General features: G+C 42.2%; 1 protein-coding gene across 1 annotated transcript; it reads left to right on the forward strand.

The window, feature by feature from the left end:
* Positions 1–11,736: 11,736 nt before the first annotated feature.
* On the forward strand, positions 11,737–12,165 carry LOC309831042 (endothelial differentiation-related factor 1-like; the record flags this gene model as incomplete). The annotated part of the gene is made up of 1 exon (XM_082667980.1): positions 11,737–12,165. The coding sequence occupies one exon, from the start codon at positions 11,737–11,739 to the stop codon at positions 12,163–12,165; it is 429 nt and encodes a 142-aa protein (XP_082524106.1).
* Between the last annotated feature and the right edge of the window lie 14,024 nt (positions 12,166–26,189).

Raw genomic sequence — 26,189 nt, forward strand, 5'->3', positions numbered from 1 at the left:
ATCTTAATTCCTCCCAAAGGGGATATTTATCTGCTTTATGTATATTTGTTATTTAAAAAAACTCCATTATTTAATCAACATTTGGGATATCTTTTAAAAATACTAGTATTTACAAAGCTATCACATTTTATATCTACGGTTATCATTTGGACTAATTCTCTTTCTATTAAGACCCTATTTACCAAATGAAGTTTTAATATATTTACCACCAACTTTGCAGGCTCTCCCCAGTGAGGTTGTCACCAGCTTCTGGAAGGACCTTCACTTTTCTCTGATTTAATTTTTGTCTGTGTCAGGGATTTTGCCTTGTTCTATTAATTTGATGACACAGTTCTTAATCCTATTAACCTAGCATTTTGAGATTATGGTTTAAAATGCGGTAGGGTTTAGAAAGAAACACTAGAGGGCGGGCTGTCTACACGATCAGGAACAATGACCTTGAGTTACTTTATCTTACACAAATTTTTTTTTTTAATGTGGAATGCTTCATGAATTTGCATATCATCCTTGTGCAGGGGCCAAGCTAATCTTCTCTGTATCATTCCAATTTTAGTATTTATATGTGCTGCCGAAGTGAGCACACACAATTTTTTTTTTAAGATTTTTTTGATGTGGATCATTTTTAAAGTCTTTATTGAATTTGTTACAATATTGCTTCTGTTTTATGTTTTGGCTTTTTGGCCTCGAGGCATGTCTCGCGAGGCATGTGGGATCTTAGCTCCCTGATCAGGGATTGAACCCACACCCCCTGGAAGGCGAAGTCTTAACCACTGGACTGCCAGGGAAGTCCCCACAAATATGTTTTGATAGGACTCATTAAAGCCTTAAAAAAAAATATATATATATATATATATTTTTTAATTTGAAATTTATGGGACTTCTCTGGTGGTCCAGTGGTCAAGAATCCACCTTCCAATGCAGAGGATGCAGGTTCAATCCTTTGTTGGGCAACTAAGCCTGCCTGCCACACCTACTGAGCCCACATGCTCTGGAGCCTGCGTGCCACAACAAGAGAGCCTGCCTGCTGCAACGAAAGATCCCACGTGCTGCAACTAAGACTGGACGCAGCCAAAAAAAAAAAATAATAATATAATAAAATAGAAATTTATTCTATGTATATTCTTTTATAGGCCAAACAAATTTCTTTGATTGAAAGTATAAGCAACAATATGAAATAAAGTAAATGCTTAGTTAAAACATTTTGAGATAACTAATAAGGACCTACTATATAGCACAGGGAGCTCTACTCAATACTCTGTAATGACCTATATGGAAATAGAATCTAAAAGAGAGTAGATATACATATATGTATAACTGATTCACTTTGCTGTACAGCAAAAACTAACACAACATTGTAAATCAACTATACTCAATAAAAATTAATTAAAAAACATTTTGAAGATTATTTATAGTCATTTGGCATTTTAAAAAATACATGCAAACACATTTTAACTAAAGTGATAACACTGAGCATATAAGTGAGTATTTTACTACAATTTGATAATTGATTAGCTGAACTGAAAATTCAGTGAATGATTCATTTAAAAGCAATTTAGAGAGTCACCATAGCCAGGTGTTGTCTGGGTCTCTCTGGCTACTGAAATCTCAAGATTGTCTTGGGCCCCCTTTGCAAGTTTTGAAGGATTAGCCAATCAATACTTATTAGATACTCAATACTTTCTAAGCAGGTCACATTGTTTTGAACTGGTTCACCTGCCTTTCAGGGCCCTTAGAAGTTGATCCTTGTGTCTGAGTAACTTGCAGTCTGGAGTTTATCTCTGCTCTGCTTGGACATAGGGATGGGCAATTACAGGACACACGTGAAGTCCTGCCTACACCTCATTTCAGCTGTTTTGACTACCTGCTGAATCTCTGATTTAGTGGAAAACCTCTTAGCTCTGTTGGAAAACAGATCAGTTCAAAGCAAATTGACCTATTATCATTTTAAGAAGGCTCACGTCATTTTTGAGCAACTACAGTCCACACCTACAAACAGATGTGTCCTATCCTGAGAGGTGATTGGTTGGCCAAAGGAAGAAGCAGTACTTTGGGTATTTTTCTCAGAAAGAGGAGAGCACAGTTCTGGGAAAGTCAATCATAGGAAATTGTGCCGCATCAGTGCAAACTCTGACCCTGAGAACCTTTCTTGTTAGTTTGCTGTTGTCCAAGTTTGGACCCATTTGAAGTCCTGGCTGGCATCTACATGCTCTTTTTCGACAACCCACATTTTGTTGAAAGTGGAACCAATGTTTAGGAAGACTGGTGGTTCATTCTCTAGTGGTAGATTTTTTTCTGTATTCCATGTTCCCCCTTTAAGTGTAATTTCCTAGAAGAGAACTTTATTGCTAACTAGTACTAATTACTTTTAAAATAGCCTGAAGCAGGGCTTCCCTGGTGGTGCAGTGGTTGAGAGTCCACCTGCCAATGCCAGGGACACAGGTTTGTGCCCCGGTCCAGGAAGATCCCACATACCGTGGAGCGGCTGGGCCCGTGAGCCATGGCCGCTGGGCCTGCACGTCCGGAGCCTGTGCTCGGCAACGGGAGAGGCCACAACAGTGAGAGGCCCGTGTACCGCAAAAAAAAAAAAAAATCCTGAAGCTTCCAAAAACTTTCTTCCTCTAATTGTTTCAGCTGTTTTCACAGATGCCATTTTGTTCTTAAGATTAGGTAACACTTCGTGTGAATCTGGTTACTTTCATAATTATGACATCATTACATTCAAGATTTAAGTGGGTTGTAAAATATTATAGCTAGTCAGTAACTAAGGACACCTAGAAGCAAGGTCATCTTAATTAAGAAGGACAACAAAAAGAGGCACAGGATATTAACTGAGAAATAGAGAAGTCAGACAGATGGACTTCAAAATGTCAGGTTTACTGTTGGTAAGTTTGGGCTTGGACAGAGCATCTTAGATGTGTGCCCATAATGGACTTGCTACTATGTCACCCCTGATTATATCGGCCCACCCTGCCACTGGCATAGCTAGACAACCTCTGGGCTTCCCTTCGGGTAACTACTTGGCACAGAGCAGGCCAGGAAGCCTGTGCCACTTGTGCTGTTTCTTCTGTGGAGCCCAACTCCAGGATATGATGTCCGTGGTCCGTGGAGCTGTGTAACCCGGCAGCCCTGCATGTGTCCTGTGGATAAGTTGGGATTTGCTGTCTTGCACCAGTGAGGTCAGAAAGGGGAGGAAAGAGAGCGAAGCCTTAATGCTTTTGCCACAACTTGGATTCTCCCGTGTGTCAACCCACTCCCGCTTGGGAGGGGGTGCTACTCTGGCAGAAGTCCCTTCCCTTCCCACCAAAAAAAAAAAAAAAAAAAAAAAATCAAGGAGGGAATGCATAAGAGAAGTAAAAGACAAGAGCATAAAGATCCAAATAAATGACTTATGTAGATTATAATTAAACCGTGGGTAATTATTAGTCAAATCCATTTTACCTGCCTTTGCTAATCAAGGTCATTTTAAGACTTGCACATCCTCCAAGCAGCAGGCAGCTGAAGCAATAAGGTGTTTGCCCAAGTTATTTTCCAGGTACTTGGAGTCAGCTGTGTCTAGTTGGAGATGAGCTGGATAGGACCAAGCTGAAGTGGTTAACACTGGTTAGGACCACCACCCCTCCAACTGGGCATGTGTGAGTGTCCAGTCAGTGATGTTTCGATGTCAGAGGGCCAAAAACTCCACCCTCAGGACCATGTTAAGCACCTCCAGTTTTGAATGTGCAGAGGCCTTCATAGAACGATGACAATTACCACACCTTTTCCCAAGCACTTTCCTCATGCTCCCCACGTTCCTTACCCCTCAGACCATCCTGCTTCTTTATTCTTTATCTTCCAAATACCCCAAGGCCTTTGCACCCCAAAGGGGGAGGATGGTCTGAGACTTGTTCTCCCATCTCCTCACTTGACTGCCTTGTGAATAAACCTTCTCTTTGCTGCAAAACTTGGCAACTCAGTGTTTTGGCTTGCTGAGTGTCAGGCAAAACGATCCTGGTTCAGTAACAATAGTAATAATTTCCCTAGCTCTGCTTCCTTCCTTCCTCCCTCCCTCCCTCCCTCCTTTTCTTCCCTCCTTCTTTCTTTCTTTATCTTCATCTATTCAGCCATTCATTTAATAAAATTAAAGATATAATTCACATCAAAAAGCAAAATTTTGAAGTAGACTGTAAATACTCTTTTGGGGCAAATGTTGGCAGAGAGGACCAAGGGTAAAGTATAAAGTTCACTGATTTAAGAATCAGGTTCTGTCAAAATCCTTGCCTCGTGGTGGGCTCTGGATTTCTCTGTGTCCTCATCTAAAAATGAGAAATTATTGGAAGAAATAATCTCAACACTTACTCCCAGCTCTAAATATCTGTGATTATTATTCTTGTATTCTCATCAAGCTTCAACATAGTTTGAGTCCATCTGTAAAATAACACAGCCACCTTATCTCTTGTATAGAGTTACTGAACAGGTCAAATTAGTTAATACAAAAGAAAATGATTTATTGAGCCATAGAGCACAATGTAATTGGAAGGTAGACCAACAACCTCTTTTAAAAAATTCAGACTAAACTAAAATGATTGTTTTAGGCTCATATAACATAGGCAGCAAAAGTAGGCATTGAATCCAGATTTCAAAATCTTTCATGAAAAAGACCAATCTTGAATATAATAAGAAGAATTATATCCCATTTAACCTCATCATGAAATCAGAATTTATCAGAACAGACCAGCACCACAAAAATTTAATTATTGATCAGGATGTATATAAATACCAAAAGCATTCTAGAATTTCCATGACACCGAGCACGGTTCTTCTCTTGCGTCCAGGGAGTTCAGTCTTGGAACAGCTCATTTATCAGCAAATGTATGTTGGGCAGCCTTGTGTTCCACACACTGAGGTTCTACGGACGTTGGGGCGAGACAGAATAGATGGTCCCTACCCTGTAGGAGCTCCTGTTACATTCCAGGGGGAGGGAAGTGGACACCACGCAAATAAGTACCTAAGCAAGAACATATCAGAGCGTGAAAGCTGTTACAAAGAAAATAAAACGGGATAAGGGGATTGCCTGTGTTTTGGAAAGTGGGGGCAGCTTTAGTCTGGGAAGCCAAGGGAGGCCTCTCTGAGGAGGGGACGATCCCTAAGAGCAGAGCCCAGTGCAAAATGGAAAGGTGAGGCCCCTCAGTTCAAAAATGAAGAATTTCAAGATGCTAACAGCGGAGCATTAAACCAATATGGGGTCATAGGGATCAGGGGGTGCAGGACTCATGCGCAAGAAGCAAGCCCTGCCTGAAAGATGGAATAGCAAGTGCAAGGGTAGGAACAAACCCTGCACGTTTGAGGAACTGAAAATAGGCGCACGTGGTGGAGGGCAGCGAGAGGAAGGGGAAGTAGGATGCTAAGAGGCAGAAAGTGCGGATCATGTAGTATGGCAGGGTCAGACATGAACAATTATTTTTAATAACAGGATCACTGTGGAGGATTTACAAAGGGCAATGATATGGTCTGATTGACTGGTTTTAACAGACCCCTGTGGCCACTGTGAAGGACCGATTATGGGACAGTCAGGTGGGAGGGGAACCAGGGGGGAGGGAGTTTCCATCACCTGGACAGATGGCCACACAAGGGTGGCTCCTTGGGCGGAGTGAGAAGTGGTCAGGCTTGGGACTTATTTTGGAGGCAGGACTGGATTGTGAGCTGAGGGAAGGAGCAGAATCACTGGGGACTGCTGGGGTTGTGATGCGCTAAGTGTGTCCAACGATGCCCTGCCCCGGATGAGAAAGCCTGGGGCGTGTAGCCCTCCCTCACTTCCCACAACTCCTGACCTGCAGCCTGGATTTCACTCTCTGCCAGTGGGAAGTTTTATTGTTAAACGCATCACGGAGCTACTGATCACCAAATCCACGGCTTACTTTTTGTCCTCTTTCTTGTCCTCCACGTGGCATTTGGCACAGTTGACTAGCAACTACTTTTTTTTTTTAATATAGATTTGTTTATCTATTTTTGGCTATGTTGGATCTTTGTTGCTGTGCGCGGGCTTCTCATTGCGGTGGCTTCTCTTGTTGCAGAGCATGGGCTCTAGGTGCACGGGCTTCAATAGTGGTGGCTCGCGGGCTCCAGAGTGCAGGCTCAGTAGTTGTGGCTCACGGGCCCAGCTGCTCCGCAGCATGTGGGATCCTCCTGGACCAGGGCTCGAACCCATGTCCCCTGCATTGGCAGGCGGATTCTTAACCACTGCACCACCAGGGAAGTCCCGCAACTTTTTTTTTTTTTTTGCGGTATGCGGGCCTCTCACTGTTGTGGCCTCTCCCGTTGCGGAGCACAGGCTCCGGATGCGCAGGCTCAGCGTCCATGGCTCACTGGCCCAGCCGCTCCGCGGCATGTGGAATCTTCCCGGACCGGGGCACGAACCCGTGTCCCCTGCACCGGCAGGCGGACTCTCAACCACTGTGCCACCAGGGAAGCCCCCGCAACTATTTTTTTAAAGCAGCTGGTCTTTGGTATTACTGAACCATTCTCTCTGGGTTCTCCTCTTACTCCTCAGACTGTTCCTTTTATTTGTAGCAGGATGGGGTTCACCTTCCCCTTCATTCTTTTAATTCCACCTAGTCTCACTGGGTTCTCCATCTTCTAAATCTCCTTTATCTCATCCATCCCAACCTCTCCGCAGGAAGAGGGTCTTTTAGGATAATAACAAACCGCAATTATGCTGTGAGAGGCAGTGTATACTGCTCCCCCTGCAAGGGTGTGATGACACAGGCAGGCGGGAAGAGATCCCTGGGGTGAACCAAGCCAGGACCCCAGAGAAATGGAGAAGAGGCACATGTAAGGGAGACCAAGGGCACGTGACGTGGACGCAGCACTGACCAGAAGTGATCTGAGAAGAGTGGTCGACATGTTACATGAACCTCTGGGTCCAGGCACATTTCTTTTTTTTTTTTAATAATTCTACAGCATTTCTATTGATTGATTGATTGATTGGCTGTGTTGGGTCTTCGTTTCTGTGCGAGGGCTTTCTCTAGTTGCGGTGAGTGGGGGCCACTCTTCATCGCGGTGCGCGGGCCTCTCACTGTCGCGGCCTCTCTTGTTGCGGAGCACAGGCTCCAGACGCGCAGGCTCAGTAGTTGTGGCTCACGGGCCCAGTTGCTCCGCAGCATGTGGGATCTTCCCAGACCAGGGCTCGAACCCGTGTCCCCTGCACTGGCAGGCAGACTCTCAACCGCTGCGCCACCAGGGAAGCCCCAGGCACATTTCTGACTAGTTGCAGGTAAGAGTGAGCTGAGCCTGTTTGCCCAACCATCCTGCTGTAGATCCCCATGGCTGCGTTCCGTATTCTTTCACAGTATTTGCAGAGTGCCAGCTGTGTGCCAGGCACTTAATCAGACATTAGACACCTGCTCGGTCTTTTTCCTGACCTTCTTCCTCTGTCCCAGCCTTAGATGTTTATATTCCCCAGGATTCTCTTCTTGGGGAAAATGCCAAGCCATCCTCTTTGGCTGATGTGACATGGAACCTCAGACACTCATAGCCAGCCTTCTACTGGCTGCCTCTCGGACTGCATGGCCCACAGGGATTTCAGACTCAACAGTTCCTAATCCAGCTTTTTCTCCTCAAGCTTGCCTTACCATGGGATCCCAGTCACCAGATCCAGACCTTTGGGAATTATCCCAGACTTCCCTCTCTTCTTCAATCCAGGGGCCAACCCAAGCAGACTGCCAGACGATGTGTTGAATCTGGGCTCATGGAATGTCAAGACCCATGTGAGTCAATGGCTCGAGAAGCTCTATTATTATTGATAAACTAAAGCACGTAGAAGTCAACAGACCGTCAGAGCAAACAAGCAAAATTATATATAACTGCAAATCAAGTTTTTCTTTAAATTCTGACTACATTATTATGACCCTGGCAAATGTGTTTTAATTTGGTTCTTGATCTCCATGGCAACAGGATAGGTAAAATACCATATGTATTTGATGACAACTGGAGCCTATACCAATGACCTGTGGAGGAATAAATCATTCTATCAGTTGGATAGTACATTTCAGCCTCACCTTCTGATCCATAACTTCCTAAGTAGTTGCAAGTCCAAATTAAATAATAAAATATGAACAGGAGCATATAAATAATAGAATATATCACCTGGCTTGTTGGGTTTTTCTGAGCAAACTGGACTTTTTTGTTTAAGGTCGTTTACTTTTTAAAAAATTTTTTGGCTGCGTTGGGTCTTCGTTGCTGTGCGTGGGCTTTCTCTAGTTGCGGCGAGCGGGGGCTACTCTTTGTTGTGGTGCGCGGGCTTCTCGTTGCGGTGGCTTCTCTTGTTGTGGAGCACAGGCTCTAGGGTGAGTGGGCTTCAGTAGTTGTGGCGCATGAGCTTAGTTGCTCCACGGCATGTGGGATCTTCCTGGATCAGGGATCAAACCCATGTCCGCTGCATTGGTAGGCGGATTCTTAACCATTGTGCCACCAGGGAAGTCCAAACTAGGCTTTTTCTACATGGAAAAAAAAATTCTTCATGGGTACTGACTGCAAATTTTTAGAAGAAGGCAACACACCTAAAATATTAAAATGGGCAAAGAAATTATACACGTATCTTGTAGATAGATCAGGAGCCCTTACAAATGCTCTTTGGGTTATTACCAGATTTTTATCCAAAAGGAGGCAACAGACTTGCCAGGATGAATTATCCTTATTTGAGTATTGAAGGAAATTGTGACTCTGGAAGGCAAAAAAACTAGGGAACATTTTGGGTTATTTGTAAATTCATTAAAAAGTAGAATAAATAAAACAAAAGTAAAAGAAACTATCCTGGAATTATTCTAAAGTAGGTGACATAAAATACCATGTGTGTTTTCCTGAAATGTGTCCTTCATCATTTTTATTTTTGAACTTTCTATGGGTAGAATGTTCTTTCTTCAAATTAGAATTAATTTTAAAACTCTTTCAGGAGCACGGATACAATCCTGCATAATAATAATAGCACATTGCAGAATAGGAACTCAAGCAACTAACAAAACAGAATTTGTAAAGCGTCAGAATTTTAAAAATGCCAGATCACAACAAAGATCCTTTAAAATTTACTTAAATATTTAAAATGATTGTACTGAGAGCTGTTGTCTCTTGACAACGTAAATATGTTGTCAAGTTTTACTTTAGAGTTTTAAATTCAGTTTGCTTATCTTAAATTGTTTTATTTTAAAAGATACCATTTGATTATTAATAAAGTATATGTATACATATGTATAAGACACATACATATATGAAACAAAATAAACCCTTTTTGTAGTACTTGGTGGCTGCACGTGCTTTGAGGTTCATTTTTTACTAACAATGTCAGGCTTCATCCCCTACAGCTGGTCACTGCATTCTATCCATTTTATCTCATTCATTCACTCAAAAAGTATCTAGGCTGTATACAATTCTTCATAGCAGCTTTGTTCATAATAACCCCACACTGGAAACTACCCACATGTCCTTCGGTGGGTTCAGTGGGTTGAACAAACACTGGTACATCCATGGAATACTACTCAGCAAGAAGAAGGAGTGAAATATTGATACACACAACTTAGATGAGCCACAAGCAAATTATGCTGAGTGAAAAAAGCCAATCCCCGAAGGATCCATGATACACGATTCCATTTATGTAACATTCATGAAATACCATAATTATAGAGATGAAGAACAGATTAGTAGTTTTCAGGGGTTAGGGATGGCAGATGGATGTGGCCATCAAGAGGTAACATGATGGCTTGAGCGTGTTGATTATGGTGGCGATGCTACACATACACACGAGTGTGTGTATAACTGATGAGATCTGAAAACACTGTGATTATATTAATGACAATTTCTTGGTTTTGATATTTTACTATAATTGTATAAGATGTGAACATTGCAGGAGGCTGGGTGAAGTGTACATGGGGTTTCCCTATACATTTCCTTGTAACCTCCTGGGAATCTATAATTATTTCAAAATTAAAAATTAAAAAAATTCTCAGATTTGTCTGCACTGTCCTGGGCATTGTCCTCCTTTTTGATTTCCTTTACAATATGTGTCCCCTCTTTTACATCTCTACTGCTGCCCTGTTTTAGATCCCCTAAGAGCAGGGATTGTTGTTTTATGGTCTAATGAATCTCCAGTGCCTAGAACAGTGTTTGGCAGAGAGAGAGAGAGAGGCAGGCAGTGTGCATGTGAAATGAACAGAATTGCTTAACATCCTTACATGTCTTGAACCAAGTCTATTTCTCCCCACTATCTCCCTCTGCTGCCTTCCCTATACTTAGTGCTCCAGCTGCCCTAACCTGCTAACAGTTGCATGAATACATCCTGGTGAGTTTTCTCTCCATGCTAGACATTGCCCCTTCCAGGTCTTTCTCCCACTTATTATTTATCCTTCAGTGTTCAGATCAAGAAGCATTTTCTCATTCCCATTCTCTGGGTATTCTTGAGCATGCCCTCCTGTATCACACCATTCTACTTGTGTATATACCTCTATTACTTCACTTACCTCCTTTAATTCAGTAGTTTATTTACCTATTGAATCAGTCAGGGTTTGTACAGGAAACAGAAGGCACACTCAGATGAAATCATGAAACTAACTTTATGAAGGGACTATTCACAGAAGTGGGCAGAGGTAAGGAAATTGATTATTGGCTAAGGGAGCCCTGCAAGTGCTGGAGGCTTGGAGGAGAGAATTACAATCACAGACCAATGGCCAGAGCTTCAAGCCAAAACAATGCCTCCCATTGGCTGAACTCAACCAGAAGCCACAGAGCAAGACAGCCCCAGAGATGCAGCTCATAGAGGTCAATCCTTGAGGCGTGGAGCAAGGCAGAGAGAGGGCGAGAATGGATCTGGGGGAGACAGTGGCAAATAGAGACCAAGTGACACATGTTTCTCTCCCCATTAGATGGAAGGTTCCTGAGGGCAGGACCATTTCTCATTCGTTCTTGTAGTCCCAGCACCTAGCACAGGGCTTGACCCAGGATAATCATCCAATAAATCCTCGTGGAAGTGAATTACAATGTTAGGGCATATACTATATTTAACTTAATATTTATAGGAAAGTAGGCGGGAAGGCGGGCAAGCTGTTTACAATCTATCTTTGGCCCATTTTAATTTGCTTTCACATGGAAATGTTTTTATACGTTTCTTGATATCATATCTAACTTAGATGACAACAGCACAACCAAGACAGAATCCACTGGAAAGGCTAATTTTGGTCATCTTGCTTTGCTGAGTTCAGTCTAATAGCTCCAAAAGCAACACGAACCTGGAAATAGTTGTATCCACGTGGGGCTATCAGCATAAGACACAGGGCGTGAGACACACAAAATATTTCAGTTAGGGATGCTTGTCTACTAATTGTACATCATCTCCAGATCCTGGCCCCCAGCAGGCAATGAATAAAAGCTTGCTGACTGTCTAGAGTCAGGCAAGCCATGTAGATTTTTGAGGCATGAAAGAATCCAGATACTCTATCTAATGATATACATCAGGCCATTGCGTAGGGTGACCAACCATCCTGGTTTGCCTGGGACTATCCTGGTTTTAGCACTGAAATCCTTCAGCCTGAGAAATCTTCTGTCTCAGGTCAGCTGGGACAGTTGTTCACCCTACAATTAGGGTTAATTTAAAAATACAGATTTAGGGGGCGGGGCCGCGGCGAGCCCCGGAAGCGGCCGAGCGACAAGGGGACGTCGCGTCGCCGGGTCTCGAGCAGCTGCCTCGGAGCCGCCGGACGGACCACCTGCCCCACCATGGCTGAGAGTGACTGGCCCAAAAAGGGCCCCATGGCCGCCCAGGCCAAGGCCAAGTCCTCCTCTCTAGCAGCTCAGAGAGGAGGAGAATATGTGGAGGCTTCCAAGAAATGGGCCGCCGGCCAGAACAAACAGCATTGGATCACCAAGAACACAGCCAAGCTGGACCTGGGGACTGAGGAGCTGCATCACGACCGGGTGAGCCTGGAGGTGGGCAAGGGGATCCCGCAGGGCCGGCAGAGCAAAGGGCTGACGCAGAAGGACCTGGCGACGAAAATCAACGAAAAGCCACAGGTCGTCGCTGACCGTGAGAGGGGCCGGGCCATTTCTAACAACCAGGCTTTGGGCAAAATCGAGAGAGCCATCGGCCTTAAGCGCCGGGGGAAAGACATTGGGAAGCCGATCGAGAAGGGGCCCAGGGCGAAATGAACACAAAGCTTCGAAATCAGCGCGTTCCAGCTGATCTTGTCTGGCTGGTTCCGCGTGACCACCAGCGCCAGCGTGGGTCTCTTCACGCGGCCACGCGGAACACGGGGCGGTAGCCCTGCCCGGGAGCCCCCTCTACCCCTACCTGCTGTCAGACTAACAAACAAAACCTTGCAAAGTGTTTGCTTCTCCTGATTATTTTCCTCCCTGTCCCCGTCCCTCACGTGGGGTGCGGAACGCTGTCTTCCTCTCCCCTGGGGTCTGCCCCGTCACCAGGGTGGCTCCAGGGAGCTCGGAGGGGGACCACCTCGCACAGGGTGGGCAGCCACCGTCTGGGAGAGGAGCTGCGTCTCCCGCCCGGCTCGTAGAGAAGCTAATAAACATTTGTTGCCCTTCCAAAAAAAAAAATATATATATATAGATAGATAGATTCCTCACGATATAGCTTCATTGAGGCATTATTCAGAGGTGATAAAGCTATTCTAGCTCTTTGACAGTTATCTTGAGTTTTGTAAAACTTAGAATCTTCTTTGACTGGGATCTGGTAACTTTGCTGATGAATCAATTAAGAAGTCCTAAGAAAAACCCTCCACTGACAGTATTTTCTTAACCCCAAACCTTACAAACGTACTTAATCTAATTGGTTCCTCAGGTGTAAAATCAAAATGTACTCTAGCATATTTACAGAAATAACAAGCCTCTCTTTCCACTAATTTCCTCAGGTTTCTGGATATATTTCCGAACACCTTGCCAGCCTTGTCTGTAAACTGCAAGTCTCTTCTGATATTCTACGGGAGGAATATGCACTCACAGCTATTGTACCAGTGGCCATTTCTAACTTTCGTATTTATATGCCAAGTGAGAAAGCAGTTGAGAACTAGTTAAGGCTTTTTGCAGCAAGTCTTCATCCTCAAACTTTTGGCTGAACTGTGGAAACTCAGTATTGCAATAAAACTGCCTGGTTCTGGAACCAGATACACTCCTTTTATTAGTGAGAAACATCATATAGATACTGATTTATGTCCTATATGGAAGTACAGGAAAGATTTAGCCTGTGTATAGTATTTATAATTTATGAGAGATTTTTAGAAAAAAAATTGGCAAATGGATTGCCTTGAATCTTGGTGGGAAAGGCTAAAGCTACTGAAGTAAATTAAAAACAAAAATCCAACTGCTGTATATACAGTAACAACAAGTGATAGTTTGCAAATAAGAGGAATAGTTACCCCATTCCAGTCACCAAAATTAAGATTTGCCTCTGTGATGTGACACCAAGGGAAATAATTTCATTAATACTTTAATTAAATTATTTATTAAATTAAAGTTAATTTAGATCAGCAGTCCCCAACCTTTTTTGCACCAGGGACCGGCTTCGTGGAAGACAATTCTTCCACGGACCAGGGTGTGGGGAGGATAGTTCAGGCGGTAATGCAAGCGATGGGGAGTGGCAGGTGAAGCTTCGCTCACTTGTCTGTCACTCACCTCCTGTTGTACTGCCCGGTTCCCAGCAGGCCGCGGACCGGTACCAGTCTGCTGTGGCCCGGGGGTTGGGGACCCCTGATTTAAATCATTATTAATTTTTATAATTGTGACAATATGACAATTCCATGATAGTGACAAAAATGTCACTGACATTTTTGGTGCTAAAAATAAATCCTTTAAATAGTTTTGGGGGGTATACTTTATTTTATTTATTTATTTATTTTTTTGCGGTACGCGGGCCTCTCACTGTTGTGGCCTCTCCCGTTGCGGAGCGCAGGCTCCAGACGCGCAGGCTCAGCGGCCACGGCTCACGGGCCCAGCCGCTCCGCGGCATGTGGGATCTTCCCGGACCGGGGCACGAAGCCGTGTCCCCTGCATCGGCAGGCGGACTCTCAACCACTGCGCCACCAGGAAAGCCCCTTGGGCGGTATACTTTTAATGAAGGAATTGTGTGATATGTGAGTTATATCCTTTTTTCTTCCAGTTTTATTGAGATATAATTGACATACAGCACTGTATAAAGTACAGAATAATGATTTGTCTTACATCCATCACTACCACAAGAAGTAATGATTACCATGAGAAGTTTAGTGGAAATCTATCATCTCATATAGACACGAAATTAAAGAAATAGAAAAAAATTTTTTCTTGTGATGAAAACTCTTAGGATTTACTCTCTTAATAACTTTCATATATAACATGCCACAGTGTTAGTTATATTTATCGTGTTGTACATCACATCCCTAGTACTTATTTATCTTGTAACTGGAAGTCTGTACCTTTTGACCACCTTCATCCAATTCACCCTCTGGTAACCACAAATCTGATCTCTTTTTCTATGAGTTTGGTTTTTTTTTTTTGAAGTATTGACATAATTGACCTGCACCACTATGTTATTTCCTAGTGTACAACCTAGTGATTTGATATTTCTGTACATTATAAGATGATCACCACATCATTTAAATAATTTGAAAAATCAACTATTTCTAAAGCTTTAAAAAAATTTACTTAAGCATCTGAAGTCACCATCACCTGAGAAAACTACAAATAATGAGAGTTGCCTTAATTGAACATCTTACACTGTGTCAGGCACCGTTAGACATTTTACACAGAATCTCATTTAATCCTTTCAACCCTGTTATATGAGTATTACCAACTCCACCTCACAGTTTAATAAAACGAGGATCAGAGAAGTTAAGTAATTTGCCCAATGTCACAAAACTGTTAAGGCAGAGAACTAAAATTCTATCTAAACCAGATCTTTTTGTTCTCTCCACTATATCACACAATTCCCTTAAAAACAAAACCAAAATCACTTAAAAGTGTGTAAAAATACTATTCCAGTGACTATATTATTTTGCTTCTCTCTATATAATCTTCATTGTATGTTGCTAATTAAGAGTGAAGTTAAATAAGAAACCTTATAAGATCTATACTGATGCTTTTTGTGTATTGTAGAAGTATTCGTACCTTGAATGCTTGCTGAATGGTACTGGCTAATTCTACTCATTTACTAATTTGCTCATATATTTCCATTTCTGAAAATGTTGCCGAAAGCTGTTAAAAGGGAACAATGGGCATATTTTTAAAGTTTAGTAAATCAAAACAACATGGGCACATGCTAAAGATTAATTTGGGATCATTTACATATATGGCATTCTAAAACAAAAAAAGAGGAGGTAACTGTTTTTTTGAGTGCAGAAAAAGGAATGCAACCTATTTCTTGCAAGGGCATAGGAGCGGGTCTCATATTCTCACACATGGCTTTGTTTTCAAATTCTTGAAAGTGCAGAAATTCTTTTAATTTAAAGGTGAGCCCATGGAAAATCTGGAACAGCTGTAGAAAACCGTAGAGGAACGCAGTGCCACAGCCACTTTTCCAGTTTGTGACACCACCCCAGGGAGATCTGACCCTCTGCTCAGCACTGTTCTAAATTATCAAAGAGGCACCCCCGTCCCCATTGCTACAAACAAGATGCTTCCATGGAATTGATAGTCTCATTCACTGCTCCTGCCTAAAGGTTGTAAAGTGCAGAGAGGAACTCAGATAACCCTTTAGACACGAGAGAGACTCCAGGCTGTCCAAGGAAGAAGGCTCAGAGCGGGTCTAAACACAGCCTACTAGATAGTAAGTCTTGGGAAACAGCCATATCTCAATCTACTCTCCCAGGGACCTGGCAGAACATCACCATGACTTTCTGCAAGGTCATGCAAAGTTTAAGTGATTTTTACTCTCCCACATTCCGACGTGTCCTTCTCTGTCGATTCATTTCCCATGGTGGTTCATCATTCTTTATTTATGGCACCTTTATTAGTTAACAACATCTCATCTCTCCTAGTAATTGTGCTGCTGCATATTTTTGGAAGCTTCTGCGGTCACTGTCAGGAACTGAGGGATTTTCATCAATGTTGAAGGGAGAGTTTGAAAATCCTGTTCTCAAATGAGACAGGTAAAAAATGGTCTTATTAGGATTCCTGTTTCCAATGTCCGGAGAAAAGTCCCAGGGAGAGAAAAACAGATAACAGAGCCTTGCCTTGTCCACTGGTGAGGTTTGTACATTGAAAGTAGGCTAAGCTAGAGTAATCGGCTTAATCTAGCCATAAATAGTGTATGCAGCTCTTCATTTCATTAACATCATTAACCAGGGCCCATCAGGAATGTGGATTGAAATCACTGGGCCCTGTCACGGTTTCCTCTGATGCTGATTTAGCCACCTGCACGGAGAATGCCATGAACTGCCTGACACTGATACACAAGTGTCAGAGTGATTCTTCCGCTGTTTTTTTTTTTGTTTTTTTTTTTTTTGCCAATAGATTTGTAGGGATGGGTTGTCTCCTAGCATCTACCTCCTCCTCCCGGCTGTTTTGATAAAGAGAAGAAACGTCCTGGAATAGCCCAGGAGGTGGCCTGAGTTTTGCTGGCAGCCTCTGATGTAGCCACCACTGTTTGCACGTTCCCCAGGAAAAAGAACAGGGGGTGGCTTTGTTCTGCCCACACCGGAGAGGCCCCATATCCACGGGGTTTGCGTGACCAGACAGTGCCTTTCTCTGGCTTTTGGTAAGGAGAGAAATTTCTTCCTCCTAAAGGACATCATGCCTCACCTATCACTCATATGCGGGCACGTGCTGCCCCCTGAAGACGTTCACCAGCTGTGCCACTAGCTGGAAATCAGACCTGTTAGCCCAGAGCGTTCGTTTCCCCTCCACCCCCAGCCCCACCCGCGACCCCCCAACCCCTCTCAACCCCCGGTGGCGGGGGGAACCTAGGAGGCTCCCTGGCCTGCGGAGAACCAGCCATCTGGGTCTGCAGCGAGCAGTGGCCATCTGGCTCCAGCTAAAATGTTGTCAGGAAGGAATATGGGCCTACTGTGGAAAGAACATCCCGTTTTCCGAAAGAAGCTAGGAATATAGAATCTTGCATGAAATCCCTGACTTTTCAAACTTGGCAAGCTAACTTGGTTAAAAAAGAAAAACAAAAAGACCCCTCTGATGGCAGGCCCATGCGTAATATATACAATGCTTTGTGCAAATTAGAAAAAAAGCACCCCTCTGGGCAGATAAAGCAGGGGAAAAAAAAAAAGCAGTCAGTGCATGTGTGCCAAGTAAAAGGCACTTCTGGGCAGTTGTTCCCTGTGCCAGGCGCTGGGTTTAACGAGAGCGTCCTGGCCAGGGTTCAGCCTCCACTTGCCCGCTGGCTGCGCGCTGCGCGAGGTACACCGTGCATAGCTACAGGCAGCTCTCCTTCAGCCGCCAAGTCAGTCTCTACAGGCCAGATTCTGCCCCTGGGCCTCTGCGGGGGGCGGGCAGATTCACAAACTCTGGGTGATGGAGGAGGGAGCAAGTGAGCCAGGAGGCCAACAGAAATTGCAGGCCTATACCTGCTAAGGAGCCATAAAATTTTAAAATAGTTTTCCTACACTGTGTCCCAAACTTGCTCTCAGTGGTCCTGGGGGGTGAACGGTGAATCAGCAGGAGAGTTTATGTTAGCATTTTTCTGAGGTTATTGAACTCTGTATGTGAGGAGGATGCGCTCGTTTATCTACTTTGCCTTTCTTAGTACACTTCATCTACAATTATTTTTAACATGTTCCCTCTATTGGTCTAGCATGGATCAGATCCCTTTATAGAAATTATTTCTAACTCTGACAACATCCTGAAAAGATGTTGTTTTACAGATAAAGATACTAAGGCTCAGAGAAGTAATTTTTCTGCCAAAACCAGCTAGGAACTGGCTCTGTTCTGGGCTTCAAACTTAGGTCTGTCACTAGGAAGCTATTGCTGCCCTAAGATGATATGATGAGTCTGTTACTTCTAACTGAGATTCCAAAGGCTTTAGCTTTTCTCCCTAATGGCACCTAATCAAGATCTGTGTTATTCAAGTACATGATGCATGGAAATCTCCTATTTGGTGCCTTCTCCCTTCTCCTTTTTATTTCTTGATAAATGCAAGAACAGGGACTTCCTTGGAGATCCAGTGGTTAAGACTCTGCGATTCCAATGCCGGGGGTGCGGGTTCGATCCCTGGTCGGGGAACTAGGATCCCACATGCTACATGGCCAAAAAAAAGAAAAAAGCAAGAACAGTTCTTTTACCAAGCAAAGGATGCATCTGTGTAGTGTATAGCTTTGAAAATAACAACATCACCAGATGGACATATCCCAGCGAGTGTTGTTCTTTCAAAACACTGGGTTGCTATGGTGATTAGAGACTTATTCCAGCCATACTGTCATCGGTCACCACCTTTCTTCTCTTTTGGAAGAAACTTCAAAGCCAGTTTACAAACCATTCAGAGAAATTAGGCTCATCATTTCAGTGGCATTGATGGTTTTAAATGTCAAATGATAACATCCAGCTTTTCCAGCCACTCTGTCCATCAGATTTGACTACAAATCACTTGAGGCTATTTCCAAAGCTTAAGTCCAGTCTCAGTGGAGTTAGATTTGCCTCTTGAGAATGTTCCAGAGAATATGCTGGAGGTGTTTAGATTGTATCCAAAAGAGAACTTCCAAAAATATTCTGAGCCCAGCAGTACCATTGGTTAAGTGTGACTTTTGAAAGGGACACATGCATGGGGGAGTAAGTAGACAGGTCCTGACAAGCTGATTAAATTAAAGAGCTAGGGTGGTGGGCAATGTATGCATTTCAAGTCTAGACTTAGGAGTCAGACAGACAGGATTCAAATCTTCCTTTTACCACTTACTAGCTGTGTGACCTTGCACAGATTACTTAATCTCTTCGTGTCTCAGTTACTGCTTTTGTAAAATGGAGATAATTATTGAATATGTAGAAGCTCCTAGAACAGTGGGTGGTACAGAGTAAGTGCTATTTAAGTGTTGGCTATTGTTAAAATCACACATAGCACTTTATAGCATCACCTCGAATTATAAATGTATCAGGCAAGATCCGTAACAGGGCAGACATTTTCTATAAGTGGCATCACCAACTGTAGTAATAACATGTTCTTATGTAGGATAAATAATTTTGTTTGGTTGTTAACATCAAAGTGGAATTTGCCACGTCTAAAGGTTCTCTATCTAAATACATTGCATTTCAGATATAATCTGTAAAAAACTCGAAGCACTGTGCTGTACACCTGAAACTAACACAGTATTGTAAATCAACTATACTTCAATAAAAATATATAAATAAATAAATACACGCCATTTCATTTTATATCCAGGAATCCCAAATGAAAATAGAGATGCTTGGTAAGGTATCACAATATCAATAGCTTGAAATACCTGTGGCATACTGGCAAAATATTCATCCAACCCATACCTCTGAACCTTTATGACAGGAACATAATCTTTATGCAGTGCAGTCCATCTTTGTGCAGCTTTGGTTGCTGAAAATTCTTCCTGATACGAAATTGAAATCTCTTTCCCTTATCATTCCTTCTCCCTGAAACCCCTTGGAGCCCTGTGGAACAAGTCCTATTTCTTTGGAAGTCATATTCCTCGAGAGAATTTTCTTTTCAGGAGAAACAGCTTTAGTTATTTTAAGCCATTTCTCTTAGGATGTGGTTTTGTATCCCCTCACCCTATTTATCTCACTGCTGTCAACAGGCCTTGATTTCTTCAGTTCCTTTTAAGATGTAAAACCTACACGTGAGCACAGTCCTCCAGACCATAGAAATGGGTCTCCCTCCTCATTTGGTGAATTGCACTTTTATGAATGTAGCCTGGGAACACATTCATTTTTATTTTAGTTTAGTCCTTACTTTGACAGCATACTTCACACTAAAGTGCCAAAATAAAAGAACTGATTACCCAGAATCCTGTATCCTGTGAAGGTGTCCTTCAGGATAAAGGGGGAAATGAAGTTATTCTCAGAGAAAGAGAAAATAACTAAGAGAATTTGTCATTAGCAGATCTACACTAAAAGAATGGGCCTAAATAAACTGATTAAAAGACAGATATTGATAGAGTGGATTAAAACTAAATACATTCTACAAGAAATTCAATCCAAATATAATGGTATAGGCAAGTTGAAAGTAAAAGGATGTAAAATGATATATCTTGCAAACATTAATCAAAGGAAGCAGAAGTGATATATTTATATCATATAACATAGGCTTCAGAGCTCATAAAATTATCAGGGACTGAGACAAATGTTATATAATAGTAAAAGGGTCAATCCCCTGAGAAGTCACAGCAATCCTACATGCCTGTGCACCAAACAACAGAGCGGCAAAATACGTGAGGCAAAAACTAATAGAACTGAAAGGAGAAATAGACAGATCCTGAATTATAACTGGAGACTTCAATATCTCTCTCTCAACAGATTGATAGAATAAGTGGACGGAAAGTCAGCAGGGTTGTAGAAAAACTCAACATCACCAACAACCAACAGGACTTAATCATCATTTAAATAACAGATATGCTAAGGGCACTAATGAAAAAAGTGGACATTATGAAAGAACAGATGTGTATGTAAGTAGAGAGATGGAAACTCTAGAAAATAGTCAAAAGGAAATGCTAGAAATCAAAAACACTGAAACAGAAATGAAGAATGCCTTTTTTGGGCTCATTAATAACCAAGGAAAGAATCAGTGAGCTTGAAGATATGTCAATAGAAACTTCAAAAACTGAAATGTAAAGAGAAGAAAGAATGAAAAAGATAGATCAGAATGTGTAAGCGGACTTGCCTGATGGCGCAGTGGTTAAGAATCCTCCTGCCAATGCAGGGGACACGGGTTCAAGCCCTGGTCTGGGAAGATCCCCCATGCCGCGGAGCAACAAAGCCCACGTGCCACAGCTACTGAAGCCTGCACACCCTAGAGCCCGTGCTCCACAACAAGAGAAGCCACCACAATAACATATGTATAAAGGGAATACCAGAAGGAGAAGAAAGAGAGAAAGGAAAAGAATAAATATTGAAAATGATGATGGCTGAGAATTTTCCAAAATTAATGATGGACACAAACCACAGATCCAGGAATCTCAGACAACACCAAAAATCTGCATGTAATTATCAAACTGTAGAAGTGGTGAGCCTTTTGTAATGTATAGAAATATTGAGTCACTGTGTTGTGCACCTGGAACAAAGAATGTTGTAGGTCAATTATACTTTAATTAATAAAATAATAAATAAACAAATAAATACCATACTATGTTACCATAAATGATAAAATAGGGTGTATTTACAGACTCTATGTTTAAAACATCTTTTTATTTTTATGAATCTCCTTTATACTTTTAAATACACATTAGCTAAACACCATGGTATTTTAATGCTTCCTATTTGGTTAAAAAATGTCTGGGCTTTCCCTATCAAACTACCACTGGCATTTTTCACAGAACTAGAACAAAAAATCTCACAATTTGTATGGAAACACAAAAGACCCCGAATAGCCAAAGCAATTTTGAGAACGAAAAATGGAGCTGGAGGAATCAGGCTTCCTGACTTCAGACTATACTACAAAGCTACAGTAATCAAGACAGTATGGTACTGACACAAAAACAGAAATATAGATCAATGGAACAGGATAGAAAGCCCAGAGATAAACCCACGCACATATGGTCACCTTATCTTTGACAAAGGAGGCAGAAATGTACAGTGGAGAAAGGACAGCCTATTCAATAAGTGGTGCTGGGAAAACTGGACAGCTACATGTAAAAGTATGAGATTAGATCACTCCCTAACACCATACACAAAAATAAGCTCAAAATGGATTAAAGACCTAAATGTAAGGCCAGAAACTATCAAACTCTTAGAGGAAAACATAGGCAGAACACTCTATGACATAAATCACAGCAAGCTCCTTTTTGACCCACCTCCTAGAGAAATGGAAATAAAAACAAAAGTAAACAAATGGGACCTAATGAAACTTAAAAGCTTTTGCGCAGCAAAGGAAACCATAAAGAAGACCAAAAGACAACCCTCAGAATGGGAGAAAATATTTGCAAATGAAGCAACTGACAAAGGATTAATCTCCAAAATTTATAAGCAGCTCATGCAGCTTAATAACAAAAGAACAAACAACCCAATCCAAAAATGGGCAGAAGACCTAAATAGACATTTCTCCAAAGAAGATATACAGAGTGCCAACAAACACATGAAAGAATGCTCAACATCACTAATCATTAGAGAAATGCAAATCAAAACTACAATGAGATATCATCTCACACCAGTCAGAATGGCCATCATCAAAAAATCTAGAAACAGTAAATGCTGGAGAGGGTGTGGAGAAAAGGGAACCCTCTTACACTGTTGGTGGGAATGTAAATTGATACAGCCACTGTGGAGAACAGTATGGAGGTTCCTTAAAAAGCTACAAATAGAACTACCATATGACCCAGCAATCCCACTACTGGGCATATACCCTGAGAAAACCATAATTCAAAAAGAGTCATGTACCAAAATGTTCATTGCAGCTCTATTTACAATAGCCCAGAGATGGAAACAACCTAAGTGTCCATCATCGGATGAATGGATAAAGAAGATGTGGCACATATATACAATGGAGTATTACTCAGCCATAAAAAGAGACGAAATTGAGCTATTTGTAATGAGGTGGATAGACCTAGAGTCTGTCATACAGAGTGAAGTAAGTCAGAAAGAGAGAGACAAATACCGTATGCTAACACATATATATGGAATTTAAGAAAAAAAAAATGTCATGAAAAACCTAGGGGTGAAACAGGAATAAAGACACAGACTTACTAGAGAATGGACTTGAGGCTATGGGGAGGGGGAAGGGTAAACGGTGACAAATCAATAAAGAGGCATGGACATGTATACACTACCAAACGTAGGGTAGATAGCTGGTGGGGGGCAGCCGCATAGCACAGGGAGATCAGCTCGGTGCTGTGTGACCGCCTGGAGGGGTGGGATGGGGAGGGTGGGAGGGAGGGTGACGCAAGCGGGAAGAGATATGGGAACATATGTATATATATAACTGATTCATTTTGTTGTGAAGCTGAAGCTAACATACCATTGTAAAGCAATTATGCTCCAATAAAGATGTTTAAAAAAAAAAAAAATGTCTGGGCTTCCCTGGTGGCACAGTGGTTGAGAGTCCACCTGCCGATGCAGGGGACACAGGTTCGTGCCCCGGTTTGGGAAGATCCCACATGCCGCGGAGTGGCTGGGCCCGTGAGCCATGGCCGCTGAGCCTGTGCGTCTGGAGCCTGTGCTCCGCAGCGGGAAAGGCCACAACAGTGAGAGGCCCGAGTTCCGCAAAAAAAAAAAAAAAAAAAAATGTCCAAGTATCTCTTAATATTTAAACTTAAGTTGTGAAACTATAAAGCAATGACATGTGCCAATGACATTACAATTAAAGCCTTTCATTATCAAATTAAAAAAAAAAACTGCAGAAAATCAAAGACAAAGAGAAATTCCCCAAAGAGGCCAGAGGCGGAGTGGGGGAAACACCTTACTTTTAGGGAAACCAGGATGAGAATTGTACTGACTTCTCTTCAGAAACCAGGCAAGGAAGAAGAAAGTGGAGTGAAACATTTAAAGTGCTGAAAATAAAAAACATTAACTTAGAATTCTGGTTTCAGTGAAGTAATCCTTCAAAAGTGAAGGAAAGGGCTTCCCTGGTGGCGCAGTGGTTAGGAATCCACCTGCCAATGCAGGGGACACGGGTTTGAGCCCTGGTCCGGGAAGATCCCACATGCCGTGGAGCAACAAAGCCCGTGCGCCACAACTACTGAGCCTGCGCTCTAGAGCCCGGGAGCCACGACTACTGAAGCCTGTGTGCCTAGAGCCCATTCTCTGCAATGAGAAGCCACCGCTCTGAGAAGCCCGTGCACCTCAACAATGAGTAGCCCCCGCTCACCGCAACTAGAGAAAGCCCCCGTACAGCAATGAAGACCCAATGCAGCCAAAAATAAATAAATTTATACAAGACAATATAAAAACAAACAGACAAACAAACTCATAGGAAAAGGACCAGAGGCAGGGGGTAGGGGGAAGGCGAATTGGATGAAGGTGGTCAAAATATATAAACTTCCAGCTATAAGATAAAAAGTACTAGGTTTGTAATGTACAACATGATTAATATATACTTAACACTTCTGTATGTTATGAAAGTTAAGAGAGTAAATCCCAAGTGTTCTCATCACAAGGAAAATTTTTTTTTTTATTTTTCCTTTATTTTGCATCTATATGAGATGGTGATGTTCACTAAACTTCTTGTGATAATCACGTCATGATGTATGTAAGTCAAATCATTATGCTGTACACCTTAAACTTATGCAGTGCTATGTTTCAATTATAGCTCAATAAAGCTGGAAGAACAAAAAGAAGAGCATTATAGAAGAAATAAATGAAGATAAAATAAAATCTTTTATTTTTCTTGTTCTTAAGTGATCTAACACCAATTAAAAGACAGAAACTGACAGAGTGGATAAAAAAAACAATACCCAACTATATGTTGTCTATAAGAAACCTACCTGAAATATAAAGACACTGGTTGGTTAAAAGTCAAGATATTCCATGCTAATAGTAATCAAAAGAAAGCTGAAGTAATAACATTAATTTCAGATAAGGCAGACTTCAGAGCAAGGAAAATTATCCGGGATCTAGAGGGGCATTAAATAATGATGAAAAGGTCAATTCTCCAAGAAGACATAAAATTCTTATGCACCGAAAAACAGAGCATCAAAATATGAGGCAAAAACTGATCCATGTGTGAAGAGAAATAGATGAATCCACTATTACAACTGGAGACGTTAACACCCCTGTATCAGAAATGGACAGATCTAGGAGGCAGAAATTCAGTGAGGACATAGCTAAACTCAACAGCACCATCAATCTATTGGATATGATTGACATCGATAGACGACCGCATCTGAGAACAGCAGATGACATGTTCTTCTCAAGCTCATGCAGAACTTTCACCAAGATGGACTACATTATGGGGCATAACACACCTTAACCCATTAAAAAGAATAAATCTCAAAAAGCATGCTCTCAAGCCACCGCAATGAGAAGCCTGCGCACCGCAACGAAGAGTAGCCGCTGCTCACTGCAACTAGAGAAAGCCCGCGCGCAGCAATGAAGACCCAACACAGCCAAAAATAAATTTTAAAAACCCACAAAAACAAAAAAACAACCAAACAAAAAAACACAGGGCTTTAAAAAAAAAAAAAAGCATGCTCTCAGACCACAGAGAATTAAATTAGAAAAGATAGAAAAATAGCAGGAAAATTGCAAAATATTTGAGATCAAACAATAACACATGGGTCAAAGAAGAAGGCTCAAGAGAAATTAAAACATATTTGGAACTAAATAAAAATGCAGTGGGGGGGACTTCCCTGGTGGTCCAGTGGTTAAGACTTCACCTTCCAATGCAGGGGTGCAGGTTCCATTCCTGGCCAGGGAGCTAAGATCCCACATGCCTCAGGGCCAAAAAACCAAAACATAAAACAGAAGCAATATTGTAACAAATTCAATAAAAGACTTTAAAAATGGTCCACATCAAAAAATCTTTTAAAAAAAATGCAGTGGGATACAACGAAAAGTGGAGGGAAATGAATAGCACTGAATGCATATGTTAGAAAAGAAGAAAGATCTACAATCAATAGTGTAATCTGCTACCTTGGGAAACTAGAAAAAGAAGTGGTATATCTAGGGAAATTCCTTGGTGGTCCAGTGGTTAGCACTCCATGCTTCCACTGCAGGAGGCATGGGTTCGATCCCTGGTTGGGGAACTAAGAACCCGCATGCCTGGGATCCGGCACAGGCAAGTCTAGAGGACCCAAGTAAGCTGCGTGAGGAGAAAGCCCCTGTCATCCAACAAATTGCACCAGAGCCCCTCCCTCAGTTCATACCTGTGTCCACGTGAGGGTAGGTGGTCCATTATGACTAGCTGTTGGAAGAGTAAAAATGCTGAAGTTGGTTCAGGGATACGTCAGCTTTGGTACAACGGACCATAGGTTCATTACACTCAAAGGTGGACCAGAAAGATATCAGTGAAAGAGGAAACCCTCCCAATGGACAGAATTTCTGATAGACCAGAATCCACTTTGTGTGGAAAGAAAAGTGGCCTGAAATTAGAATACATGCGGGCTCTAACAGTGGTGACCAATCAGTTG

Source organism: Grampus griseus (assembly GCF_964374135.1).
Source record: "Grampus griseus genome assembly, chromosome: 12".
Taxonomy (NCBI): Eukaryota; Metazoa; Chordata; class Mammalia; order Artiodactyla; family Delphinidae; genus Grampus; species Grampus griseus.